General features: G+C 38.5%; 1 protein-coding gene across 1 annotated transcript in view; it reads left to right on the top strand.

The window, feature by feature from the left end:
- C8A (complement C8 alpha chain) overlaps positions 1-23,488 on the top strand; it is an 85,302-nt gene extending 61,814 nt beyond the window's left edge. Inside the window, exons 10-11 of the mRNA XM_012547583.3 lie at positions 11,583-11,805; positions 22,980-23,488. Coding sequence (XP_012403037.1) covers positions 11,583-11,805; positions 22,980-23,131 — 375 coding nt within the window. The 3' untranslated portion in view covers positions 23,132-23,488. The remainder of the gene's footprint in view (positions 1-11,582; positions 11,806-22,979) is intronic.
- Positions 23,489-23,695: the final 207 nt, after the last annotated feature.

The raw sequence follows: 23,695 nt of genomic DNA, 5'->3' as shown, positions 1-23,695 counted from the left end.
TGATTAAAAGCTTTTGAAGGATAATATACTTGAATGTCCAATTTTCCTCCTTTTATGTTTTTTTTTTAAATGTTTAAGTATGTTTAAATGTCTAAGTAAGTAAATAAATAAGTTGGGATGGCATGGAAGCTGAAAGAATATAGCTAGACAGTGAAGTGAAGTATGATTAGAGATGAAAGCATTGGGTCCTACAAAGCACCATTTCTAATTCCCTGGATGTTAGAGAGACAAGTAGTCTTTAGGTGACATCTTCACCTCCCTTTCAGAGTTCTCTCAGGCAGTGGGTTTCTGCTTAACCATGTTTAGCCATATTAATAAACCAAGATTTAGAGCAGGATGAGGAAGGAGAGGAAATTCCTTTTTATTGGATGTTCAAAAATTACTATAATATTTTAATTTCAAAGAACAGCAAATTTTAAGCCTGAGTATTGGATGCACAAAATTACTTCTTTGACTTTATTAGTATTATTATTTAGTTTTTTAGACAGGCAATTGTGTGATCAGATACATTCACTCTGAGCTCCCAGCTAGGAAATTTCCTAATATTCAAGCAGAGATGATACTTTCTATCTAATTTTATATTTATCTCTCTCTTTAGTTAATCCCTGGTCTCTTTAGAATAGAGGCAAAATTCCATTCACTGGAAATGTTTGGGTAATTAAATAACGCATTTAATTAGAGAAAGTGTGGAAATCACTGGAAGAGAAAGTTTGGCAAAGAGCTGACTTTTTCTTGGGACTTCAGTTACCTGGATCTTCTTCTCCAAAGATAAGTGTAGAATCAGTAGCTTTCTTTGATATCTTCCTTCTCCACCACAACTCAATCCAATTTTTATCCCTCAAAGGTGTGATTATATGACATGCTCCAACCTTTCAATTTTAAGCCTTCAGAAACTCTCCTTATGATTCTAAGATAGCTTCTTCCTTTTATACAGTTTCAGTATGGTGTGACCCAGTCTTTCTCATAATTGGTTATGATTGGCTAAGGGAGGTATACAGGCCCTGTTCAAGTTACTTTCCTGATTATTTAATTTAAAGAAAATAATCTTTAATTGGATAGAATTATCCATAGAGTCCCACCCATACAGATATAGATAGAAAGAAAACAGGTTGGAATATAGCTATAGTGAACCTTGAAGCCAAAAAAGTTTGAGTCCAACTCATGCCTTTGATAAATACTAGCTGTGTGATTTTGGATAAATCATTTAACCTCTTTGTACTCTAAGCAATTTTCTAAGACTATAAATTGCAGTCCTTATTTGGATGTTCCATATATCACTGAAATAGTAATTTCAGTACCAATCTTTAACTTTTACATAAGTATGACTTAAGTCATAGGGAAGTATGACTTAATAGTCAGAAATTGAGCTCAAGTTTTCTTGACTCTAGTTTTTTATATACCCCAGGCAGGTGACTTAACAGGGTGGATGCTGGGCAATCCTAAATTTAAAAGTTGTAGAACATTTGCTGATCTGCATTCACAGAAAATGTTTTCCCACTCTGATGAAATAGCAGAAAACAAAGAAAACTCACTCCAAATAGTACGGTCATGTGCCTTCTTTTGAGGTAAACAAATATAATTAAACCAAAGATCCATGATCACATTCACCTTTCAATGTCAAATAAATGGAAAAATGCATTATAAAGAGGTAGGATGGATCAGTCTTAATTGTGTTTCTCTGCCAATAATTGAAAAAACTGATTTTGCAGGCACCTAAAATTTGTGGAGGTGCTGGAAATTGCTAGCACTGAATGATGAGTGATTTGGGCCTAAACTGAAAAATTCATATCCATGAATGCTGAAACTTCTGAATTCTGAAAACTTCCATGGTCAAAAGCGAAATTCTGTTGCTTTCCTTGAAGAAAACTTCAAGGTAAAGACTGAGAATTATGGTTTAGGTGAATAGTAAATATATCACTTGCTGTGTTCCCGAGAAAGATTTAAGGATTCACTGAAGAGGAAGACTCGGAGGAAGTGAAAAGTAAAGTATGTTTGTCAATATGTTCCAAGGGTGACTGGTTGCTGAGATAACTGGCTTCTGCAGGGGTCACTCTCTTAACTTCTGTATCAATCAATCCATCTCCATGCTAAGTAACATTCAAAGTCCTAGGATACACAGGAAAATGAAACAATTCCTGCCCCTGAGAAGTTTGTATTGCATTGGGGGAGATGACATGTACATGTATGATTATATATAATATATATATAAAATCAATTCAAATCTTTTTATTTATGATGAAGAGGCACTTACAGCTACGGGAATCAGGAAAAGCTTCCTCTAGATGGTAGATTATAGTCATACCTCAGAACATTGTGCTTCAGATGGGGGTTTAGGAATGGATTCACTTGTAAATCATATTTAATCTCAGGTCATTAATCTGTTGTTCAGCTTATAACTAACCCCTAATTCCTTTTAGCCTCCAACAATATCTAAGATCTTACAGGGTCTCTCCGGGCAGATCAAAGATGTGCCATTGGTCTTCTGGCCTGATGATGGTCATCTGTTGACAAAAACAGGACATAAATAATCTGCTCCACCAGTAATGGGGGGGTTAGACCAACTGATAACTACAGAGTTCTGATTTCTTGAAGTCAATTCCTGTAAGTATTTACTTTCAGTTAATATCTTACGTTCAGTTCATCCAGAATTATAAGTCACTGAAGAAGTCCTAAATATGCTGAGAGCAGATAGAATGAAAGATAATAATAACGGACATTTCTATAGCCTTTTAAGGTTTCCAAAGCCTCTTAGTTTCTGTAAGTCATTTAATTCTCACCATAGCTCTAGGAGGTAGGTACTGTAGGTATTATTGTCTTTATTTGACAAGTGAGGAAAACGCTATTCAGAGAGGTGAAGTGACTGATTCATAGTCAGTCACCTGTGACTAATTCTCAAAGGACAGATTCCCATTCAGTCTCTCCTGACTCTCACTTAAGTGCTCTTTCTACCACATTATGACAAGCAGTGGTCAGGGCTCCTTTCCTGCCTCCTAGGAGTCCATACTGCTGCTAGAATAACATCCTCCTACTTCTGTTATTATAAGGGCACTTTCACAGCTACTGATGATTGTAGTCTAAAAGCAAAGAATCCCCAGCACTAGGGACTATAGTCAAAGTTCAAAACCAGCTTCCATAAATTACAGGTATAGACCTGTTCCCAGATCAACTATCAGTCCTGACAAAGTAGACACAGGTGACAAAGTAGACACAGGTCTGATCTAATATCAGCACAAGGAATCTCTCCATGTTGGTTATGATGCTCAGTCTTTTTCTGCTTGGTTAGGGAGTTAGTACACTATGGATGGAAGTTGATTCTGGGGATGGATAGAGCAATGAAATTTGTGTGAGGTCTAAGACTCCAGAGAAAGTATGTCCTTGTAAGATCCAGTGTATTGTTAACATTAGGGTATTTCATTCAATAAAGCTCTTAAGCAATAGTTCCAGACTTTGTTTTCTTTTCCCGTGGGATAGTAAGAACCTTTGGAGGGCATTTTTCTGGCGTACGAATCTCTACTTCTACTTGAGCTAGATTATCAAGGAGAGCAATTCATGATGATAACTGGCTGGCTAGACTTATGAGGAATAGTGTGGTTCCAAGGTCCCCCCACTCTCTAATGAGAGCTACCATAAATACATGCAGGTGCAAGCTTGTCAGATGAACCCTCAAGGTTAGCACCATGGTCAGCAACTTACTGTAAGCTTCAGTGGCTGGCACAGCTCTCCTATCAGACTCAAATATCCTAGAATCAGAAGTGAGCCTTATAATAATCTTCACATATGTTAAGGAAAGCCAAATGGGAGGAAGTTTAGACCTGTTCCATTTGGTCAGAGAAAGCAGGACAATGGGTGAAAGTTACCAATAAACCCATTTAGACTTCATAGTACTGGAGAGATTGGATCCGCGTTTTCTTTGATATAAGGAGCTCCTGGTAAAAAATTTCATCCATAAATTCAGATTGGCACTTTCTCATCAATGTATGGACTTAGAGAATTGCTTAGAGAAGTGAAGGTTAGGTAATTTGCCTATGGCATCAATGGTAAGATTCATTTCTCTATCTTGAAAGCCACCTAACTATAAACAAACAAACAAACAACAATAAACCAGCCAAACCAAAAAAAATATATAAAACCCCTCAACCCTCTTAATATTACAATATTTGAATGGAAGTGGGAGGTTTTACATTAGTGAAAACCTTCAATCAAAAGTGAGATGATCACTTGTTGGAGATGTCACATAGGGGATCTTTATTTTGGGGGGGTTCATCTCCCACCCAAATGATGTCCTGAATCTCAGTATTGTTTCCAGTAATTCATCTCCTAGCAATATTGAATTGATTCAGAAACTCACTCCTCGATACCCCACTGGTCCTAGGACTTCTCCCTGCCTCTGATTGGAGAGGGTATAATGTGGACATTAGTGAACTCCTCTATATCCCCTTTAAAAAGGGGAATCAGTGCAGCCACCTTATCATCTCCTACCTAGCTGTAGGTTTTCTTCTGGTCCCCCTCACTGGGTACCTGTTTTCAGGTTAATTTTATATTTTGTCTCACATTCTCACATAGGTCTCTTCTGACTCTCAATTCAATGCTCTTTCTCCCACATTATGACCAGCAATAGGGCTCCTTTGCTGCCTTCTATGAATCCATACAACTGCTAGAATAATATCTTTCTACTTCTGTTATTTTCAGGGAACTTTCACAGCTGCTGATGGTTGTAGTCCAAAAGCAGAAAACTCCTGGCTCTAGGGACTATAGATTGAGGATGGGGACCACCTTTTGCCATTCTTTGTAACCCCACTACTTGGCCGTCACTTGTCACTACTACATCTGACACATGATAGATTTTACTAAGTATTTTATTGACTGAGGAAAGGCAAAAGAGTTGGACTAGATTATCACCGAGGTCTTCTTCAACCCTGTAATTTTATGATATTCTATGATTCTTTGATCTATTAAACAGAATCAAGAATCTGCATTTTATAGATGAGGAAACTGAGGTTCACAGAAATTCAATGATTTGCCTAATATCACACAGGGAACCACTTGTGGAGAATAAATTTTCTTAGTTAAAAAGAAGAGGGATGGTTTTATGAATATGGAAGCTTGAACTTGACACTGAAGCATGCTTAAACCTGATTTGGGCAGGCAAATGAAAGAGAGAAGGGCAAGTCCTTTGATGTGAAGTCTGGATTAACTCCCTGTTGACCTCAGGATCAGGATAAGCAAAAGTCCTTGGTTTTTAGGGGGAGAAGTAAAGTAGATGGATGAAACTGCCACAAGCTCTCCACCTCCCTTCTCCTTGTTCTCCTCCAAAGTGACTCTGGCTTGTCTTACTCCACCCCCCTAATCCCTCCCATGATTATCTGTATACACCAAAAGATAGAGCCAGCACAGAATAATGAGAAGGGCCATTTTCCAAGCATATGCTAATAGAGTATTGTCCAATAGGTAATAAGCCTTAAGTGCTCCGTTGTCCGATTCCAGTGTACCTATTCAAAGTTTCAGCCTTTTACACTTTGTTTTTTTTTTTTTTTTTCAAATTGCTACCTTACTTTATTTTGTTTTGTTTTAAGGCTTAGTCAATTTGTTTTATATTAATGATCAAACCATTATTTATTGATTAGTTAATTTCTTCATATGTTTGAACTCCCTTAAGCTTGTAACTTCAGTTGCTTATTTTGAAATTTTTTTTATATATATTTTTTTAATTTAATAGCCTTTTATTTACAGGATATATACATGGGTAACTTTACAGTATTAACAATTGCCAAACCTCTTGTTCCAATTTTTCACCTCTTACCCCCCCCCCCCCTCCCCTAGATGGCAGGATGACCAGTAGATGTTAAATACATTAAAATATAAATTAGATACACAATAAGTATACCTGACCAAAACGTTATTTTGCTGTAGAAAAAGAATCAGACTCTGAAATATTGTACAATTAGCTTGTGAAGGAAATCAAAAATGCAGGTGTGCATAAATATAGGGATTGGGAATTCAATGTAATGGTTTTTAGTCATCTCCCAGAGTTCTTTTACTGGGCATAGCTAGTTCAGTTCATTACTGCTCCATTAGAAATGATTTGGTTGATCTCGTTGCTGAGGATGGCCTGATCCATCAGAACTGGTCATCATATAGTATTGTTGTTGAAGTATATAATGATCTCCTGGTCCTGCTCATTTCACTCAGCATTAGTTCGTGTAAGTCTCTCCAGGCCTTTCTGAAATTATCCTGTTGGTCATTTCTTACAGAACAGTAATATTCCATAATTTTCATATACCACAATTTATTCAACCATTCTCCAACTGATGGACATCCATTCAGTTTCAGTTTTAGCCACTACAAAAGGGCTGCACAAACATTCGTGCACATACAGGTCCCTTTCCCTTCTTTATAATCTCTTTGGGATATAATCCCAGTAGTAACACTGCTGGATCAAAGGGTATGCACAGCTTGATAACTTTTGAGCATAGTTCCAAACTACTCTCCAAAATGGTTGGATTCGTTCACAACTCCACCAACAATGCATCAATGTCCCAGTTTTCCGCATCCCCTCAACAATCATCATTATTTTTTCCTGTCATCTTAGCCAATCTGACAGGTGTGTAGTGGTATCTTAGAGTTGTCTTAATTTGCATTTCTCTGATTAATAATGACTTGGAGCATCTTTTCATATGACTAGAAATTGTTTCAATTTCTTCATCTGAGAATTGTCTGTTCATATCCTTTGACCATTTTTCAATTGGAGAATGGCTTGATTTTTATAAATTAGAGTTAATTCTCTATATATTTTGGAAATGAGGCCTTTATCAGAACCTTTGACTGTAAAAATATTTTCCCAGTTTATTGCTTCCCTTCTAATCTTGTCTGCATTAGTTTTGTTTGTACAAAACTTTTCAGTTTGGTATAATCGAAATTTTCTATTTTGTGATCAGTAATGATCTCTAGTTCTGCTTTGATCATAAAGACCTTCCCTTCCACAGGTCTGAGAGGTAAACTATCCTATGTTCCTCTAATTTATTAATAATTTCATTCTTTATGCCTAGGTCATGAACCCATTTTGACCTTATCTTGGTGTACGGCGTTAAGTATGGATCAATGCCTACTTTCTGCCATATTAGTTTCCAATTTTCTTACAATTTCTATCAAACAGTAAGTTCTTATCCATAAAAGCTGGGATCTTTGGGTTTGTCAAAGACTAGGTTGCTATATTTGTTGACTGTTTTATCCCTTGAACCTAATCTATTCCACTGATCAACTAATCTATTCCTTAGCCAATACGAAATAGTTTTGGTAACTGCTGCTCTATAATATAATTTTAGATCTGGTACAGCTAAGCCACCATCATTTGATTTTTTTTCATTAATTCCCTTGAAATTCTTGACCTTTTGTTTTTCCATATGAACTTTGTTGTTATTTTTTCTAGGTCATTAAAATAGTTTTTGGGAGTCTGATTGGTATAGCGCTAAATAAATAGATTAGTTTAGGTAATATTGTCATCTTTATTATATTTGCTCGCCTATCAAGAGCATTTAATATTTTTCAATTGGTTAGATCAGACTTAATTTGTGTGAAAAGTGGTCTGTAATTTTCCTCATAAAGTTTCTGATTTCCCTTGGCAGATAGATTCCTAAATATTTTATATTATCAGTAGTTACTTTAAATGGAATTTCTCTTTGTAACTCTGACTGTTGGATTTTGTTAGTGATATATAAGAATGCTGATGACTTATGTGGCTTTATTTTATAACCAGCAACTTTGCTAAAGTTGTGGATTATTTCTAATAACTTTTAGCAGAATCTCTGGGATTCTCTAAGTATACCATCATGTCATCGGCAAAGAGTGATAATTTGGCTTCCTCATTGCCTATTCTTATTCCTTTAATCTCTTTCTCAGCTCTTATTGCTATAGCTAGCATTTCTAATACAATATTAAATAGTAACGGTGATAGTGGGCAACCTTGTTTCACTCCAGATCTTATTGGGAATGGTTGCAGTTTGTCTCCATTACATATGATGCTTACTGATGGTTTTAAATAGATGCTGCTGATTATTTTAAGGAAAAGTCCATTTATTCCTATACTCTCAAGTGTTTTTAATAGGAATGGATGTTGGATTTTATCAAATGCTTTTTCTGCATCTATTGAGATGATCATATCATTTTTGTTAATTTGGTTATTAACATGGCCAATTATATTGATAGTTTTCCTAATATTGAACCAGCCCTGCATTCCTGGTATAAATCCTACTTGATCATAGTGTATTATCTTGGAGATGATTTTCTGTAGTCTTTTTGCTAATATCTTATTTAAGATTTTAGCATCAATATTCATTAGGGAGATTGGTCTATAATTTTCTTTCTCTGTTTTCAGCCTACCTGGTTTAGGTATCAGTACCATGTCTGTGTCATAGAAGGAATTTGGTAGGACTCCTTCATTCCCTATTTTATCAAATAATTTATATAGCATTGGGGCCAATTGTTAGCCTTTTACACTTTGACTTCAGTTTCTTCACCTATATTTTTAGTCAAGTAATGGTTTTGAATCCTACTTTTCTTATTTATTACCTGTGGGATTCTGGATAAGTCATTTCATCTCCTTTAGCCTCTATTTCCTCATTTGTCCATGTGTAAAATGAGGGAATTGAACTAGGTAACATCTCAAATCCTTTATAGCTCTTAATCAGTGATCTTGCAGTCAGATGATCCTATAATTTGGATTAAAATACTGAGTCTGCTGCTTCCTGGCTGAAATCATGATCCTTTACCTGCCTAATTTCCTTCTTTATAAAATAGATTGGTTGGACCAAGTGAACTTGAAGGTCCCTATATCCTACAATTGTTCTCTCAATCTTGTCTTTCTATATAAGATTTCCCTCCTCCTTTGCCCTCCCTTTTCACCTCCCTGTCTCTCTGTCTCTTTATGTCTCTGTCTGTCTTTCTCTCTGTCCCTCTTTCTCTCCCTCCCTCTCTCCCTCCCACAGCAAAGCTGAGCAAACATGGTTTTCCCAAACATGATGGAAGTAGCTTGAGCTCCTCTCACCCTCAACCCTATTAACAGGGTAAATGGAAAATTGTCCCACAGGCTGGGGCTGGCCTTGGAGATAAGAGGCTCCATTAGTGAGAAACCTGCTTTCCTAACTGCCACCCTCGCAGCTGTGGAGTGACCCCATTTCTTCTGCAAATTCCCCGGCAATTGGTGGCCAAATTCTCTGCAATCTTTCTGGAAACCAATTGGCAACCTCTCAGCTGGCTGCTGGAGCAGCCCTCCCATTATGCCGGTGACTGCAGGCCACTGCTGGGCTGCCCCCATCCTCCAGGAAATTTCCTTATCTCAGCCCCAGGCTTATTTATTCAAGGTCTTTGTGCAGTTTCCCAGGGCTCCATTCAAGGTCACCAGAAGTTATCAGCTGATGTCCTCATCATACTGTTGTGTGTGTGAGAGAGAAGGAACTTTCTGCTCTTTCCAGGTCATGGCGGCCAACTGTGATGGGCATCAAGGCACGTGGGTTCTGTTTCTGGCCCGGCCATTGACTGGTTGTGTTTTTTCAGGCAAATTTCTTCTCCAGATCTAATAAAATAGTTTGACCAAACGATCCCTAAGAGAGGAACTTCCAGATAAGAAATGAAAAGTTCTGCAACCATATATATAGTTAGTTAGAAAGTACTTCAGAGACCATCTAGTTCAACCTTCTCTTAGTTGACAGATGAAGAAACTGAGGCACAGAGAAATTAATTATTTGTTTCCAGGCCATTTGTTTTCCAGAGCCAGAATTTGAAGACAGATTTTTCTGATTCCAAATAGCACCCAGAGTATCAGAGGCTCATATATCTAGTCTAATGCCCCCAATTTACAGATGAGGAACTTGAGGTCAAGGGAAGTTAAATGATTTACCCAAGATCACACAGGCAATAAGTAGTCATGCCAGGACTTGAACACAGATTCTGTGATTCTACAATATTCTCTGATATTGTGTTTCTTTAAATTTGGGGCAGCTAGGTATCATCATATTGCATAAAGCATTAGGCTTAGAATCAGGAAAAATCATGTTCATAAGCTCAAATCCAGCCTTTGATACTTACTATCTGTGTGACCCTGGGCAAGTTACTTCACCCTGTTTGCCTCAGTTTCCTCATCTGTAAAATGAGCTGGAGAAGAAAATGATAGACCATTTCAATAGCCAAATGGGACCTGACTGAAATGAGTGAACAAGAAGCCACAAAATCTTTGAAATGCCATTTGGTATAAATGAGTTTTCTGAACTTGGAATTATAGCACCTAGACTCCTACATGGCTGGTTCCATCACTTATTGCCTGCGTGATCTTAGGGAAAATCAATCACTTTGAGTCTTTCCTCACACAAACAATGAGGATCACCATGTTTGTAGTGTCTACTTTATAGGTGATGGTTGTAAAGTGGAAAAGACAATACAGATAACTCCATGTCTTATTTCATGAAGCTTCATAAAGTAGAAGTAAGAACAGTGGATTTCTACCCATCCTACCAGTAGAAAATGGATTTCAACATGGTAGAGAACTGATTATTATCTTTTGCTCTCGAAAAGAACCAAATGATATCACCGTGCTAGAGTCCGTTATAGTGTGTCTGACTGTGGCTCATCAGACAAATTTGAACTCAAAAAGCTCTGCCGCAGATTGGACACAAATAATCCCTCTGAACACTTGTGATGGACTCTATAACTTTGTACCTCTTGCATTTCTGAGCTAATTCAATTCTGTTTGGCTCATAGAGCACAGCGTCTTCTGTGATGAGGGCAGGCCATGGTGACGGATCTTGTGCCAGTGCTCCCCAGGTCATACAATCAATTCTAAAGTTCCTAAGAGATACCTTGAGAGTGTCCTTGTGTTGCTTTTTCTGACCACCCTGTGAGCACTTGCCCTGGTGCGTTCTCCTTAAAATAATATTTTTGGCAAGTGTTTATTTGGCATTTGAACATTGGGTCAGCCTGGTGGAGTTGCGCTCTCTCTGTAGTAGATTTAGAATGCTTGGCAATCAAAAAAGAGCCTCAGTGTCTTCTATATGATCCTGCCAGGTGATCTTCAGAATATTCCTAAGACAGTTTAGAGCCATCTTAAATCATGGGCTCCACGCTATAGAGAAACGTGTCTTAAAATCAGGCTCTCTGAGTATGACTCCCATGACCACATGGGAACCACTCCCTGACATAAAATTTCAATAGATCTACAATTTTATGAGAGTTAGAAGTGACTTCAAAACTAGGAGGGTTCAAAGCAAAAGGCCCTGAGGATATTTGCATCTTGTGGCCACAGTAGCTGGTATATAATTGGCACTTAATATATGCTTCTTGACTGATTGATTGTTCAACCTTCTCTTTTCTTACATTTCCAGTAAAGTATCAGTTCCTTGAGCAGAAACTGGGTTTCCTTTTGTCTTTTGTCCTTTATGAATGTCTAGCAAGATGCCTTGAAAGTAGGAAGCACTAAATACTTGGTGAACAGAATTGTATTGGCCAAGGCTCCTTAAGGGGATTAAACTCCACCCTTCTGATTCCATATTCATTGTATTTTCCACTGTCCCAAACACCTCTCCTGTTTCCAACAGCTCCTGCCCATCTTTACCGTGTTACACCAAAGCAACTTGGGCCACCACGAACGTAAATGGCAGAACCTGAGGCGGGCGCTGGATGAGTACCTGGCAGAGCACGACTCTTGCCGTTGCGGGCCTTGTGTCAATAATGGTGAGCCCATCCTCGAGGGCACCGGCTGCCTGTGCCAGTGTCCCCAGGGTCGATCTGGCCCAGCCTGTGAGAAAATGGAACAACAAAGTAAGTAAGGCATCTTCTACCTCTCTTCTCTTACATTCCCTTCTCTCCCTGCAGCAGAGACGAGGCTCTCGGAGTCCAGAGGATGACTTTGCACGGAATGTTTGAATTCCTCTGATTTTGCTTTGCTGTCCCCACACTTCCCCTTTCTACATCCTCAAAGTCTTCTCTGGGTCACCATTTGCCTCCCTTTAGTGTCCTCCTCTACCTGCCTCTAACCCTGGTCTTTAAGAGAGAAGCTAAAAGACTCTGAAATCCAGGTAGAAAGAACACATAAGGACCATAACACCCTAGCTTTAGAGCTGAAGAAGACCTTTGTACAAGCCACTACCTGCTCCTCCTTTTACAGAGGAGGAAACTGAGGCTCAAAGGAACAAACTGACTTTTCAAAGTTACATGCGGAGTAATTCAGATCCACATACACATCTTCTGACTTCAAATTCTCCATGCTTTCCACCAAACTATGGCGTCCCTAATTTAACTCATAAAAATTGGGTTGTCTCTTTGACCAAAGCAGTATATGACCTTAATTCAGGCTCCTATTGCCTTTCACCTCATTTGCTTCTCAGATGCTACTTTCCCTCCTTCCCCTCCAACCCATTGTCTTGCTTTTTGCCTGATAATTTTCCATTTTTGACAGAGAAGAAAGTATTTGGTGAAATGGGAAGGCATCTAGCTCGTGGCTTCCAAAGTCAGACTACATTGTATTCATTTACCCTAAAAGGTGTGAACGCCCCCATTTTTTGGAGTCAAAAGACCTGGATTCTTGTCTTAGTCCCAAAGACCAGCACTAAACATCAATGAATCTAATTTCTATCTTCACTGTTTATGAGCTGGGTGATATTTAGTAAATCACTTTCCTTTCTGAGTTTCTATTCTCTTATATAAGAAATGGGGCTACCGCTTTTTGTCTTTCCTACCTTATGCATGGAGGTAACTGGATGGTTCAGTGGTTAGATCACTGCTCCTTGAATTATAAAGACCACAGCTCAAATCCTGCCTCACATGCTTATCGATTTTTTGACCATTGCTAGTTGCTTCATGTCCGAGTTGGTTTCATCATCTGTAAAAAGGTGATAATAATAGCATTTACTCCCCAAGGAGCAAATACTATAGTATTTGTAAAGTACTTTGCAAACCTTAAAGCATTGTATAAATTCCGTTATTCATATTATTAGCAAAAGTAATAGTATTATATGTTGGTTGAGAATCAGGTGAGATAATGCAAATAAAACACTTTGGAAGTATAAAGGCTCACAGAAATGTGGTTGATGATGATCATTTCTAGAACTTCGTGGATTTAAAGGAAATTCCCTCTATAATATAATTGGTCCCCACCTAAGCAAAGTGCAGAATAAGCCATTTTCCAAGTTAGGTAATGTGATTTATCTACTTCAGTGTGCACTAAAATCAGGACCCAAACTCAATGCTTCCTTCCTTTGAGTCTGGATCTCCATCCACTACTCCACACTGCCTCTTACTTATTACTATTACGAATAAAATAATATTATTACTATTATCATATAGAAATACAAGGAAGTTGCTAAATCTATCCCAAAATGCACACCCAAAATCTTTAGACCGGATTCCCAGTGAAAGCTTTCCAAATATAGAGAGATCTAACAGAAGAGATCCAAATCATGTGAAAATGGAATAAGGGACAGACTTTCCCCACATTCAGTCCCTAGAGCCCCTTGCAGTTCTCACATTCTAAAAATGCTACACTCCTCTCCTTTTCATCACCTTGGCTCTTCATATCTCTGATAAAATGAGATGAGAACAAGATTGTTTGGAAATTGTTTTTACTGTTGTTGTTGTTATTATTATTAAATTGTCTTCCTGTGATGTGCAGAATGAGTCCAGTAAAGAAACTGTAGATTGGGCAGTGACACCAAATCAATGGATTGGAGCTGCTCAGCCTTCAGGACAATGATACCCTGACAATGGAAAGCAAAGACATTGGAGAGTTTCTATTTTGATCTTTAGTAAAGATAAGGAGAACCGGCCAAGAAAGGCCTCTTAAGTGGCCAAATTCTGTGTTCAGGAGAGAATAGACCAAGTCATTATGTGCACATCTCACCAGTGTCAGGGAAGGAAAAGAGTGGGAGCTATGAGGGTATTGATTTATTTGCCAGGATATTGGGGTGCTCTTCCAGGGTCCTGGTACCTTCTGCTGGATTTGTGTTAAAGGGATTAAGCTTCTGTTGGTTTCTGGCATCCAATATTGAGATTGTGCTAAGTAGAAAGTGATCTCAGGAGGCCTAAGAGACAATTAGTTGCATTGGGATTTGTTGGGAAAAAATTAAATCCATGCCTGAAGAGTCAGCACTGAATCAGGACTTATTATCATAAAATGTCAGAGCTGGGAGGGGACCTAGGATGTAGAAATTTAGAACTGAAGGAGCTTTAGATAACTTTTAATCCAATCCCATCATTTGATCAATGAAGAAGCTGAGGTTTAGGGAGGATCAGTGACTCACTCAAAACCACACAAACCAAAGATGGATTCAAACCTGGGTATACTGGCTCCATGTTCACACGATCGTACTTCCTTGATTTGTTCCACTTGCATGGATCATCTCCGAGAATGAAGGAGAAACAACAACAATCTACTTGGTACGTTCTCCTGGAAAAACAAGAAGAAGATACAGAGGGAAATTTAGACAATGTCAGGAAAGCTTTCTAACAACGCCAATCGTCCCTAATTGGCAGCCTATCTCAAGAGATGGTGGGTCTTCCTTCAATGGCCATCTTCAACAAGAGACTAGATAAGTCCCATTGCACATGTCATGGAGATTCTTCCTGGGAGACTAACTAAATTTCTGTGATTCTGTGATTTCCAGAATATAAAAGGAAGTAAGAAAAGACCCAGAGATGAGAAGATTTTTAAAAAATTTTCCTGAGCTGTGGTCTAGATTCAGGACCTCTCTACCTTGGGTTCTAATGCCAGTCCCTCCTCCATATTGGCCAAGAACAGATTTATTTTCCTTTGAGACAAAACTACCTTGTTTTCTTTTTCCTCTTTTAAGTTTATTTCTCTCTCTAAGACTTGCAATATTTCAGTGCCTCCCATTTCTTCTTTTCAATTATATATAACCCATATCACAGTCTTATAAGTAATTCATAGTAGATTCTGATATCTCCATTCAATCCAGCTGGGATCCTCCAGTGGGAGGCCCTTTGGGCTGAAGAGATATGTCTTTCTGAAGTTTTGTACATTTCAGGCATTTCAGAAACATTTACTTTTGAAGGAAAAAAGGAGGTACTAGGAAGTGGGGTCCAGAGCAAGGATAAATGTGGTCTAGTCTGAAATTTGTCTATTTTTTCATAATTATTCTCAAATGGAAATCAAATTGCATTATATGTCATATTGATTCTGGATAATTCATTTCACCTGAGTCTCAGTTTCCTCATTCGTAAAATAGGAATAATCTCTATAATATCAACCCTAAATTAATGAGGTCTCTCTATATATAAAGTGTCTTGAAAATTTTAAAGTACTATATAAATCTCAGTAACTGTTGCCATTATTATTGGGATTATAAGCTCAAAGATCTAGAAAGGACCTCAGAGACCATCTAGTCCAGCCTCCTGTTTTTTGTAGATAGGAAAACTGAGGGCCAAAAATTTAACCTTACCACATGATAATTTGTTATCATTGAATTTCAGAGTTGAAGGGACTTCAAAATTAGGGATCAGGTGGCTACATAGTAAATCCTAAAGATGGGCTTGGTTGAGACCAGGTAATTAATGCCAGATGCAGGAGGGGCATCCCTAAGCTGATCAAGATATCTAAAAAAAGGTCCTGGAGTCCTTTATCGATATCAGGCTTGGGGGAAGCTTGTAGTGGGAGCTTCTTTATCATGACCACAAACTGATGGGAGATTATAACATTAAGTAAGGCAACAGGAGGAGAAAGACTCTATGCACCTAGAATAGGTCAGGAATTCATTCTATTAAAAACTGCAGGCCTTATCCATATGATATAGAGTTAACAGTAAGGAAGTAAGAATGCTTCTATGGGTATTAGGATGACCACTTAGCCTAAGTGGTTCCAAATTGGAGCCCTCTCATTTTAATCTAACATCAAAATATAATCAAACAATAATACTAAAAAATAAAATTTAAAAATTATCATTCCCCTCCCAGCAGAACAGAAGCTCCTTGAGGGACTGGATTATTAGTTTTTTGTCTTTTTATTCAAACTTAAGTCATATGACTCCAAATTTAATGCATTTTGTGCCATAGAATATGTCAGTCTGTGGAGACTGCTCCTACAGCAGATGCAGCCTATACACTTGCTGAATTGAATTGACTGAACTTAAAGAGGACTCAGTCACCTGGATGAGCAGGATTTGGATAGGACCAGGCCAGGTTGGAATTCACCTTTTTAGAATAATGAGCATGACGTAAATAAAAAAGAACAATAATCAAGGAATCTCCAAATGTTCACAAAGCACCTATTATATGTGAGGTACTACACTAGGTATTGGGAAAACGAGTGCAAAGAGTGAAGCAATCTCCCCAATGAGATTAATTTGTATTTCTGTTATGGGATTTATCTATAACATATACAACAAAAGAACATCCAAGTTCTTCTTGAAGGCCTCCAGTTTTAGGGAAAATCACCACTTCCTCAGGCAGCCCTTTCTCCTTTATTAATATCTCTAAGTATTTGAAAGTTTTTTCCTTATACTTAATTTGCCTCTAATATTCATTCATTGGCATTTGGGATCAGGAAGGGCAAGTTTAATCCCTTTATCATGTGAAATCCTTTGAAATACTTGAAGAAAGCTACCATATCCTCCTATGAGCTTTCTCTACTCCAAGAAAAAAAGTATGGTTCCTTCAAAGCATCCTTATATGCCATGAACTCAAGGTCCTTTATGATACAGATTGTTTTTCTCTGGATTTCCTCCAACTTAACTAATTCCTTGTTAGACCACAGTGTCTAAAAAATCAACAACATACTCCAGATGTGGCCCAACCATTGTGCAGGATGGGGAATAATCAACATCCCAAGCCAGATGTTTTCTCCCTTTTTATGTACCCATTTACTTGATTGTACCATAGGTTCATATTGAATTTATAAGCTATTCTCCAGTACTGACAGGACTGTTATTTTTTTCCTGGTATTTTTGAGGAAAGTTCTCTGAAAGCTGTAAAGTCCTTCAGAAGTGTGAGTGAGACTTTTTGCTATTTTCCAGAAGATGAGACTAAAATGACCTTCTGTTCCCTTGGATTGATGATAATTTTTAGAGGCAAGGGAACTGCTTTTGTACTTGTATAGATTCAACTCCAGGGAAAATGTCACTGTGATGGTCAGCCTAAAACTGTGTCCCTCATCTTGGCATCCCTCCAAAAGAGAAGAAAGAAAGAAATGAAGCAAAACAACTAGTAAGGAGGGAGGGAAAGAATTAGAGGAAGGAAGGAAGGAAGGAAGAAAAGAAAGAAAGAAGAAAGGAAGAAAGGAAGGAAACGAGTGAGAGAAAGAGAAAGAAAAAAGAAAGAAGAATGAAAGAAATAAAGAAGGAGTGGATAGAGAACTGGACTTAAAAGTTGGAAGAATGGGTCTTCTTCTTTTCCTTCTCTTCTTCTCCTTCTCTTCTTTTCTCCTCCTTCTCCTTCGATTTTCCTTCTTCTTCTTCTCCTTCTCCTCCTCCTCCTTCTTTTTTCTTTTTCTCCTTCTCTTCTACTCTCTTTCTCTTCTTCTCTTCTCCTCTTCTTCCTCTTCCTTCTCTTCCTCCTCCTCTTCATTCTCGTCCTCCTCCTCCTTTCTTCTTCTTCTTTGTTCTCTTCAAAGCAAAGGAGCAATAACTTCTTGTCTTTCCTTAAGGATGATTTCATCCTTCATATAGTGGAGGAGTCAACAGATCTTGTTATCACTAACAAGCAAACACTGGTTGCTGGGATAGAAAGATGAGAATTCGATGGATGACAGTGGGAAGTGAGCATACCATTATAATTGCAATAGAAAATAGGAGGGGAGCCTGAATAATAAATGAACAACCAGTTTACATATATATTTACTATATGTATGTAAATATGGGTATGTGCATTTATCTACATTAAATGTGTATATACATTTATATGTAAACACATAATATATGTATTATATAACATATATATGGGTAATATATTATCTATAATATATGTAATCATAACAATAAGCATATTATATGTATATCAAACACTTGTATATTATATATATATATATATATATATATATATATATAATACACACATACACACATACACATATAAATAGCTTGCTGTATTCCAAGTACTGAGCTAAACACAAGGAATAGTTTAAAGGCACATAGTCCAGACAACACGCAAACAACTATGTGTCAATGAGATAGGCTAAATAGGAAATGATTAATAGAAGATATTACTATAAGGAGTGCTGAGAAAGGTCTCTTGCAGAAGATAATTAGCTGACTTTGAAGGAAGTCAGAGAGGTTGGGATGCAGTAACAAGGAGGGAGACAGACCAGAGCAGTCACGGGGGATGGCCACAAAAATGCTCTGAGTTCACAGAGGGAGAAACCCGTTTGAAGAACAGTAAAAAGCCCAGTGTTACAGAATAATTTAGGCCTTCTAGATTTGCAGAATCCTTCTGGATTCCATAACCTTGAGAGAACAGAGATGTAGGAACTCATGGATTAAAATTCTCCTCGGAAAGTGAGACTGGGGAGATGGGCAACTGGAAATTTCATCAAGGATGAAATCCTGAAAGAAAACAAAGAGGAGCAATACCAATGAGAGGAAAAGGGAGTCGTCTAAAGAGATTGATGTGAATGTACAGGCAACTTGTCAAGCAAACTCTGGTTTTAAAAAGACATATCCAGAAGATGGAAGCAAGAGCCTCTAATGAGGGATCAATACAGACCCATGGCTTGGTCATAGAAGAAAAATGGCTAGAGCCTGGAGCCTTTGAAGGAGGAAGGAAAACAAACAACAACAACAATAACAATGGGATAAAAAAAATCTATATTGGGAAAAGAGGAGAATTAAAAGGGATCAAATGATTCTAACTGACGGTGAAGAGGAACCACAGCTGGCCAGCTCTTATTTTGTGTCTGTTTTCTCTGCCAAGAAAAATGATCTTTGGATAAGTTAAGGACAAAGCCATAATGGCTAACAGAGAATTAATCATCCCGATCAGTAAGCCAGTTGTCAGAGAATGCCAAACTTCCTTCAGAGAATTCAGATTTCCAGATGCAGATGAGTCTATCCTATAGGACTGAAAGAGCCAATTGATGTTGTGCCTGAACTTTGGTCAATGATCTTTGGAAGGTCATGTAGCATGAGAGAAAGTGAGTATTGTTCTAATGTCCAAAAAAGGGAGAATGAGATCTTAGAGCTGGAGCCGAAAGGGAACCCAGTGGCTGTTAGTCTATCCCTTTCATTTAACATAGGAGGATAGATGCTAAGTGACTTGTTGGAAGCCATACTGGTGGTATAGACCTCCAGTTTGTGGGGAATGGTGGGGAATTTTTACTCAGGCCCCTGAATCTAGAGTCAGCACATGTTTTCCTTATATTTTACCATAAAGTAGAATATAAACTATGGGTTATAGAATTTGGGCTCTTTAGGAGCAGGGTCTGTCTCAATTGTTTGTTGGTATCGCCAACATTTGGCATAGTAAGGGCTTAACAGATGTTTCATTCATTCATTAATTCAGTGATCTTGATTTTAATTCACATACATATACACACATTATATATATATATGTAATATGAAATCATGAATATTCTATATAGCTTATTTTTAATATTTAGCAAATTCAACACATTTTAAACATTTATTTAACTAATTCAACACATTAGTTCCCTATTACACCACCAGAAAAGTAAAACAAATATTAGGCTTTTATTCTTGATAAAATTCTAGAAATTCAATCTTTAAAGGGATGATTAATGAACATCTAGAAAAGGAAGCTATGATAACAAAAGGTCAGCCATGGATTTGTTCAAAAACACATTGCCCCAAATTTATTGACTTTTGAGACAAGGTCAGACCTTGTATAGCAGAATGCTTTGGATACAACATTTGATAAAATCTCACATGCTTTTCTTCTAAGAAATGTGGTATAGACCGGTAAGGCTGGCAAAGTGTTTTACAAATATTGATTCATTTTATCCTCACAAAATCCTGTAGGTGGGTGCTATCATTATCTCCATTTTAAAGTGGAGGAAACTGAAGAAGGCAGTTTAAGGGACTTTTTAGGGTCACATAGCTATTAAATATCTAAAGTGGAATTTGAACTGAAGCCTCCTTGACTATAAGTCCAGCACTCTGTCTGATCAGGGATTTTTACTTAGCCTTAATCACTTTGGGTGTTGGCTCAGTCAAACTGAGACCTGCTAAAGACCTAGTTTCAAAAGGCCCAGGTCTCCCCCTGCATTGAGGACCATCTCCAGTTATTCTGAGATCTTGCCACTGGGCTCAGATGGCTCTGGAGGAGAAAGTGAGTCACAGTCCTCCATCACCTAAATCCAAATCACTTGCACGCATGTCATGGTGTCACCTCCCTGATGTCAACCTCTATGAGTAGGACTAGTGGCTGTCCCACTGGGGACTCAACTGGGAATGCCCATTTGGACAAAGCAGCTTTTCTATTTCCTTTTATTCCCTTCTCTTTTCCCTTCCCTCTCCTTTTCCCTTCCCCTCATCCCTCTGACAAAACCCTCTTTCTAAACCAAATATTTATAAAGAGGAAAAAAGAAAAAATTAGCAAAACTAATCATAATATCATTGCTCTATTCCATCATTAGAGTGTGAAGGGCTGGCTTGCTTTTCCTATTTTCCTTTCCTTCCTTTTGCTCTTCCCTTCCTTTTCCCTTTCCTTCTCCTTTCTCTTTCCTTTTCCCTCCCCTTTATCCTTCCCTTCCTTTCCCTTTTCCCTTTGCTTCTCTTTCTTTTTCCCTTCCCTTCCCTTTTCTCTTCTTTTCCCTTTTCTTCCCTTCTCTTCCCTTTCCTTCTCTTCTCTTTTCTTTTTCCTTTCCTTCCCTTCCCTCAGTCTATGTAGGGTATCACACCCTTACCTGGATGGTAGATTTTCTGCTAAAAGGAATGTAAATTTTGATTGCTGAAATCTTGCAAGATATCTTTGGGAGTAATTTCATAGATCTTAAAATCTAGATTTGGAAGGAGAATCGGAAATTATTTTGTCCAAGCCTTCCATTTTACAGATGAGAGAACTGATGTTAAGGGAGAAGTGACTTCCCTAAGGCTGCGTGGGTAACTTTAGAAGAACTAGGACTTGAATCCAAGTCCCATAGTTCTACTTTCTGTGTTCGTGCAACCCAAGAGTGAGCCTGTTGAAGAATTTCCTCACATGCAGTCTATTATATTATCTTTTTAAATTTTGTATTGATAGCATTTGTTTACAGTGCTAAAAGTTTGTCCCTCCTCCTTCCCCTTACTCCTCTGACAAAACCTTCTTTTTATGACAAGTATTTATAAAGAAGGGAAAAAGAACAATTTAGAAAAACTAACCATAATATTATTGTTCTATCTCATAATTAGAGCCCTCCACGAGGGCAGAGATGGCTTGTTTTTTCTGTTTGTATCTCCTAGAGGTGGAGTGTAGCAAAGACTGGAAAATTAGTCATTGTTGTTCTGTCTTTTTTTTTTCAGGAGATGTACCCCTACTCATAATAATCTAACCTATTACATGGTACAATTTAAACAGTTCTAGCTTTGGAGTCAAAGTGCCTGCATTCAAATTCCCACTTTACCACCTAGTAGCTTGTGACTTTGGGAGATCAGTCTGCTTGAACCTCATTGTCGTTGTCTATGAAATCCATGGGTAGATTTGATGGCCTTCACAGTGCTTTCTATCACTAGGCCCTTGGCCTCTACCACTTGATCATTGAGGGTCAGAGGGAAAAGCTAGTAAATGTCTGAGATCAGATTTGAATTGAGGAAGAGGATTCTTCCTGATTCCAGACGCATCATCACCCAGTTGTTTATATGAATTGCTTCTATTGATATCTACCATATTAGAAATTAAAATGTTTTAGTATTATCATAAAAATAGTTTTGGCTTCATGGACTTCTTGTAAGGGTCTTAGGGATCCCAAGGATTTCCCAGACCATAGCATTGAAAACCACTAAGTCTGACCATCAGTACATAAGTGGAAATCTCTTATTGAAAACTAGAAAACAAACAAAAAACTCAGCCCCAGAAGTGGTCATCTCATTCAGCCTTTGCTTGTAACCCTCTCCATCTGATAAGGAGGTCCCCTATGTTCTGGGGCAGCTCTAATGGTTGGGAGGTTTTCCTGACATCAAATCAAAATGTCCTTCCTTGCAACTTCTTTCAAATTGTTCCTGTTCTGTACCCAATGCACTAGGGAAGTGAACTTTGATCATTAACTCAGTGTGTTAATATTGAGAAGCCTTTAGAGATCCACTAGTCTTGGAGAATTGGAGTGCAATGGAAAGTACAACAGATCGGGAGTCAGAGAACCAGTGTTCAAAAACTGGAACTTGTCCACTGTGCCTCCTTGGGCAATTTATTGGTCTCCCTAGTCCACAGTTTCCTTCTCTGGCTAAGAAGACTTTTGGAGGTTACTTCTAGCTTCAGGTCTGGGATCCCCATTTTCTTCATTATCCTTGACCCATGACAGACCAATTGGAAAGGGACCAGATTTGTTCCCTGGTGCCTCTTACATGCTTGTTAGTTTAATTGTATTTTTCCTTTCACATAAGACTTCATCTGCAATCCTGATCTCCAAGGCCAGTGGAACAGAGAATAAAAGAGTCTCCAGGAAAGAGTGTGTTGGTGAATTTTGCAGTTTGGCAGTCTCCCCGGGTCTTTTGTATGGGTTATTGCTGGCCCTGCTCATTATTCCAGACAAGGCTTTCTGCCCCTTCGGAATGCCTCTCGTTCCATCCCAGTGGTGCCCTTCCAAGGGCCTGAGCTGCAGCTGCAGCTCTAATTTTGAAGGCTGGTCTATGAACCAGCTTGCTGTGGCTCCATTCGGAAGGAGCTGCAGATGCACTGAGGAGCAGGGAGGCCAGTGGTCTCGATCTAGCACACTGATACAGTCCTGAGATGAGAATTGGAAGGCAGTCTAAGGGAACAGACAGAGCAATGAGCTCCTATGGAAGGAGGGTTCACTGTGAGAGGAGATTCAATTTAACCTTTCTGGGAAATCTTTGCAGGAAGTCCTGCTGCCGGTCACTGGAGCTGCTGGAGTCCCTGGTCCCCCTGCCAGGAGGGCATCAAGGAAAGATCAAGAACCTGCAGCAACCCAGCACCCCAGAATGGAGGGAACTCGTGTCAAGGCTCTAGTACTGAGAGACAGGAGTGCTGAGGGTCTTCAGGAAGGTGCTTGACTTCTTGTCTGTCCAGAACACTGAAATGAACTCTAGCAGAATTTGGAGTGCTTGTAGCTTCCAGAAATAACAGAACCAACCTTGACCAGCTCAAGAGTAAACTTGAGCAGCAGCGGCAGACTTGAGACTTTACTTGGGACTTTCTAAACATCCAGCTCCTTTTATTTTGTTTGTTGTGTCTATAGATGTCTTCTCCCTTTTCTCACACTCACTCTCCACAACTGTTAATGTCTGTTAATATCTTTTCCATATCTGCTTTGAACCTCTGAGAATTTTGTCTCCCTCTGTTCCTTCACAAGCTCTTCTTTGACAATAAATCCTTTTGTAATCTGTGACCAGACTCAGTTTTATTTGGAGTTGTTTTGGGCCTGGGGCTTCCTTTAACACAGTGATCCTTGAATTGCTAAATCTAATATTCTTTTCTTAATCCCCTTGTTTCTCAACCTTTCTGCACCAGTGGACATTGAATATCCTTTCATCATGGATGCTATCTCCTCTGGATTTTTTATGACACTGAAAGACACCCTTTCACTCCCCTTCTA

Source organism: Sarcophilus harrisii, chromosome 4, assembly GCF_902635505.1.
Source record: "Sarcophilus harrisii chromosome 4, mSarHar1.11, whole genome shotgun sequence".
Taxonomy (NCBI): domain Eukaryota; kingdom Metazoa; phylum Chordata; class Mammalia; order Dasyuromorphia; family Dasyuridae; genus Sarcophilus; species Sarcophilus harrisii.
The sequence above is the reverse complement of the archived record's forward strand: the minus strand, read 5'-3'. Positions and strand labels throughout refer to the sequence as shown.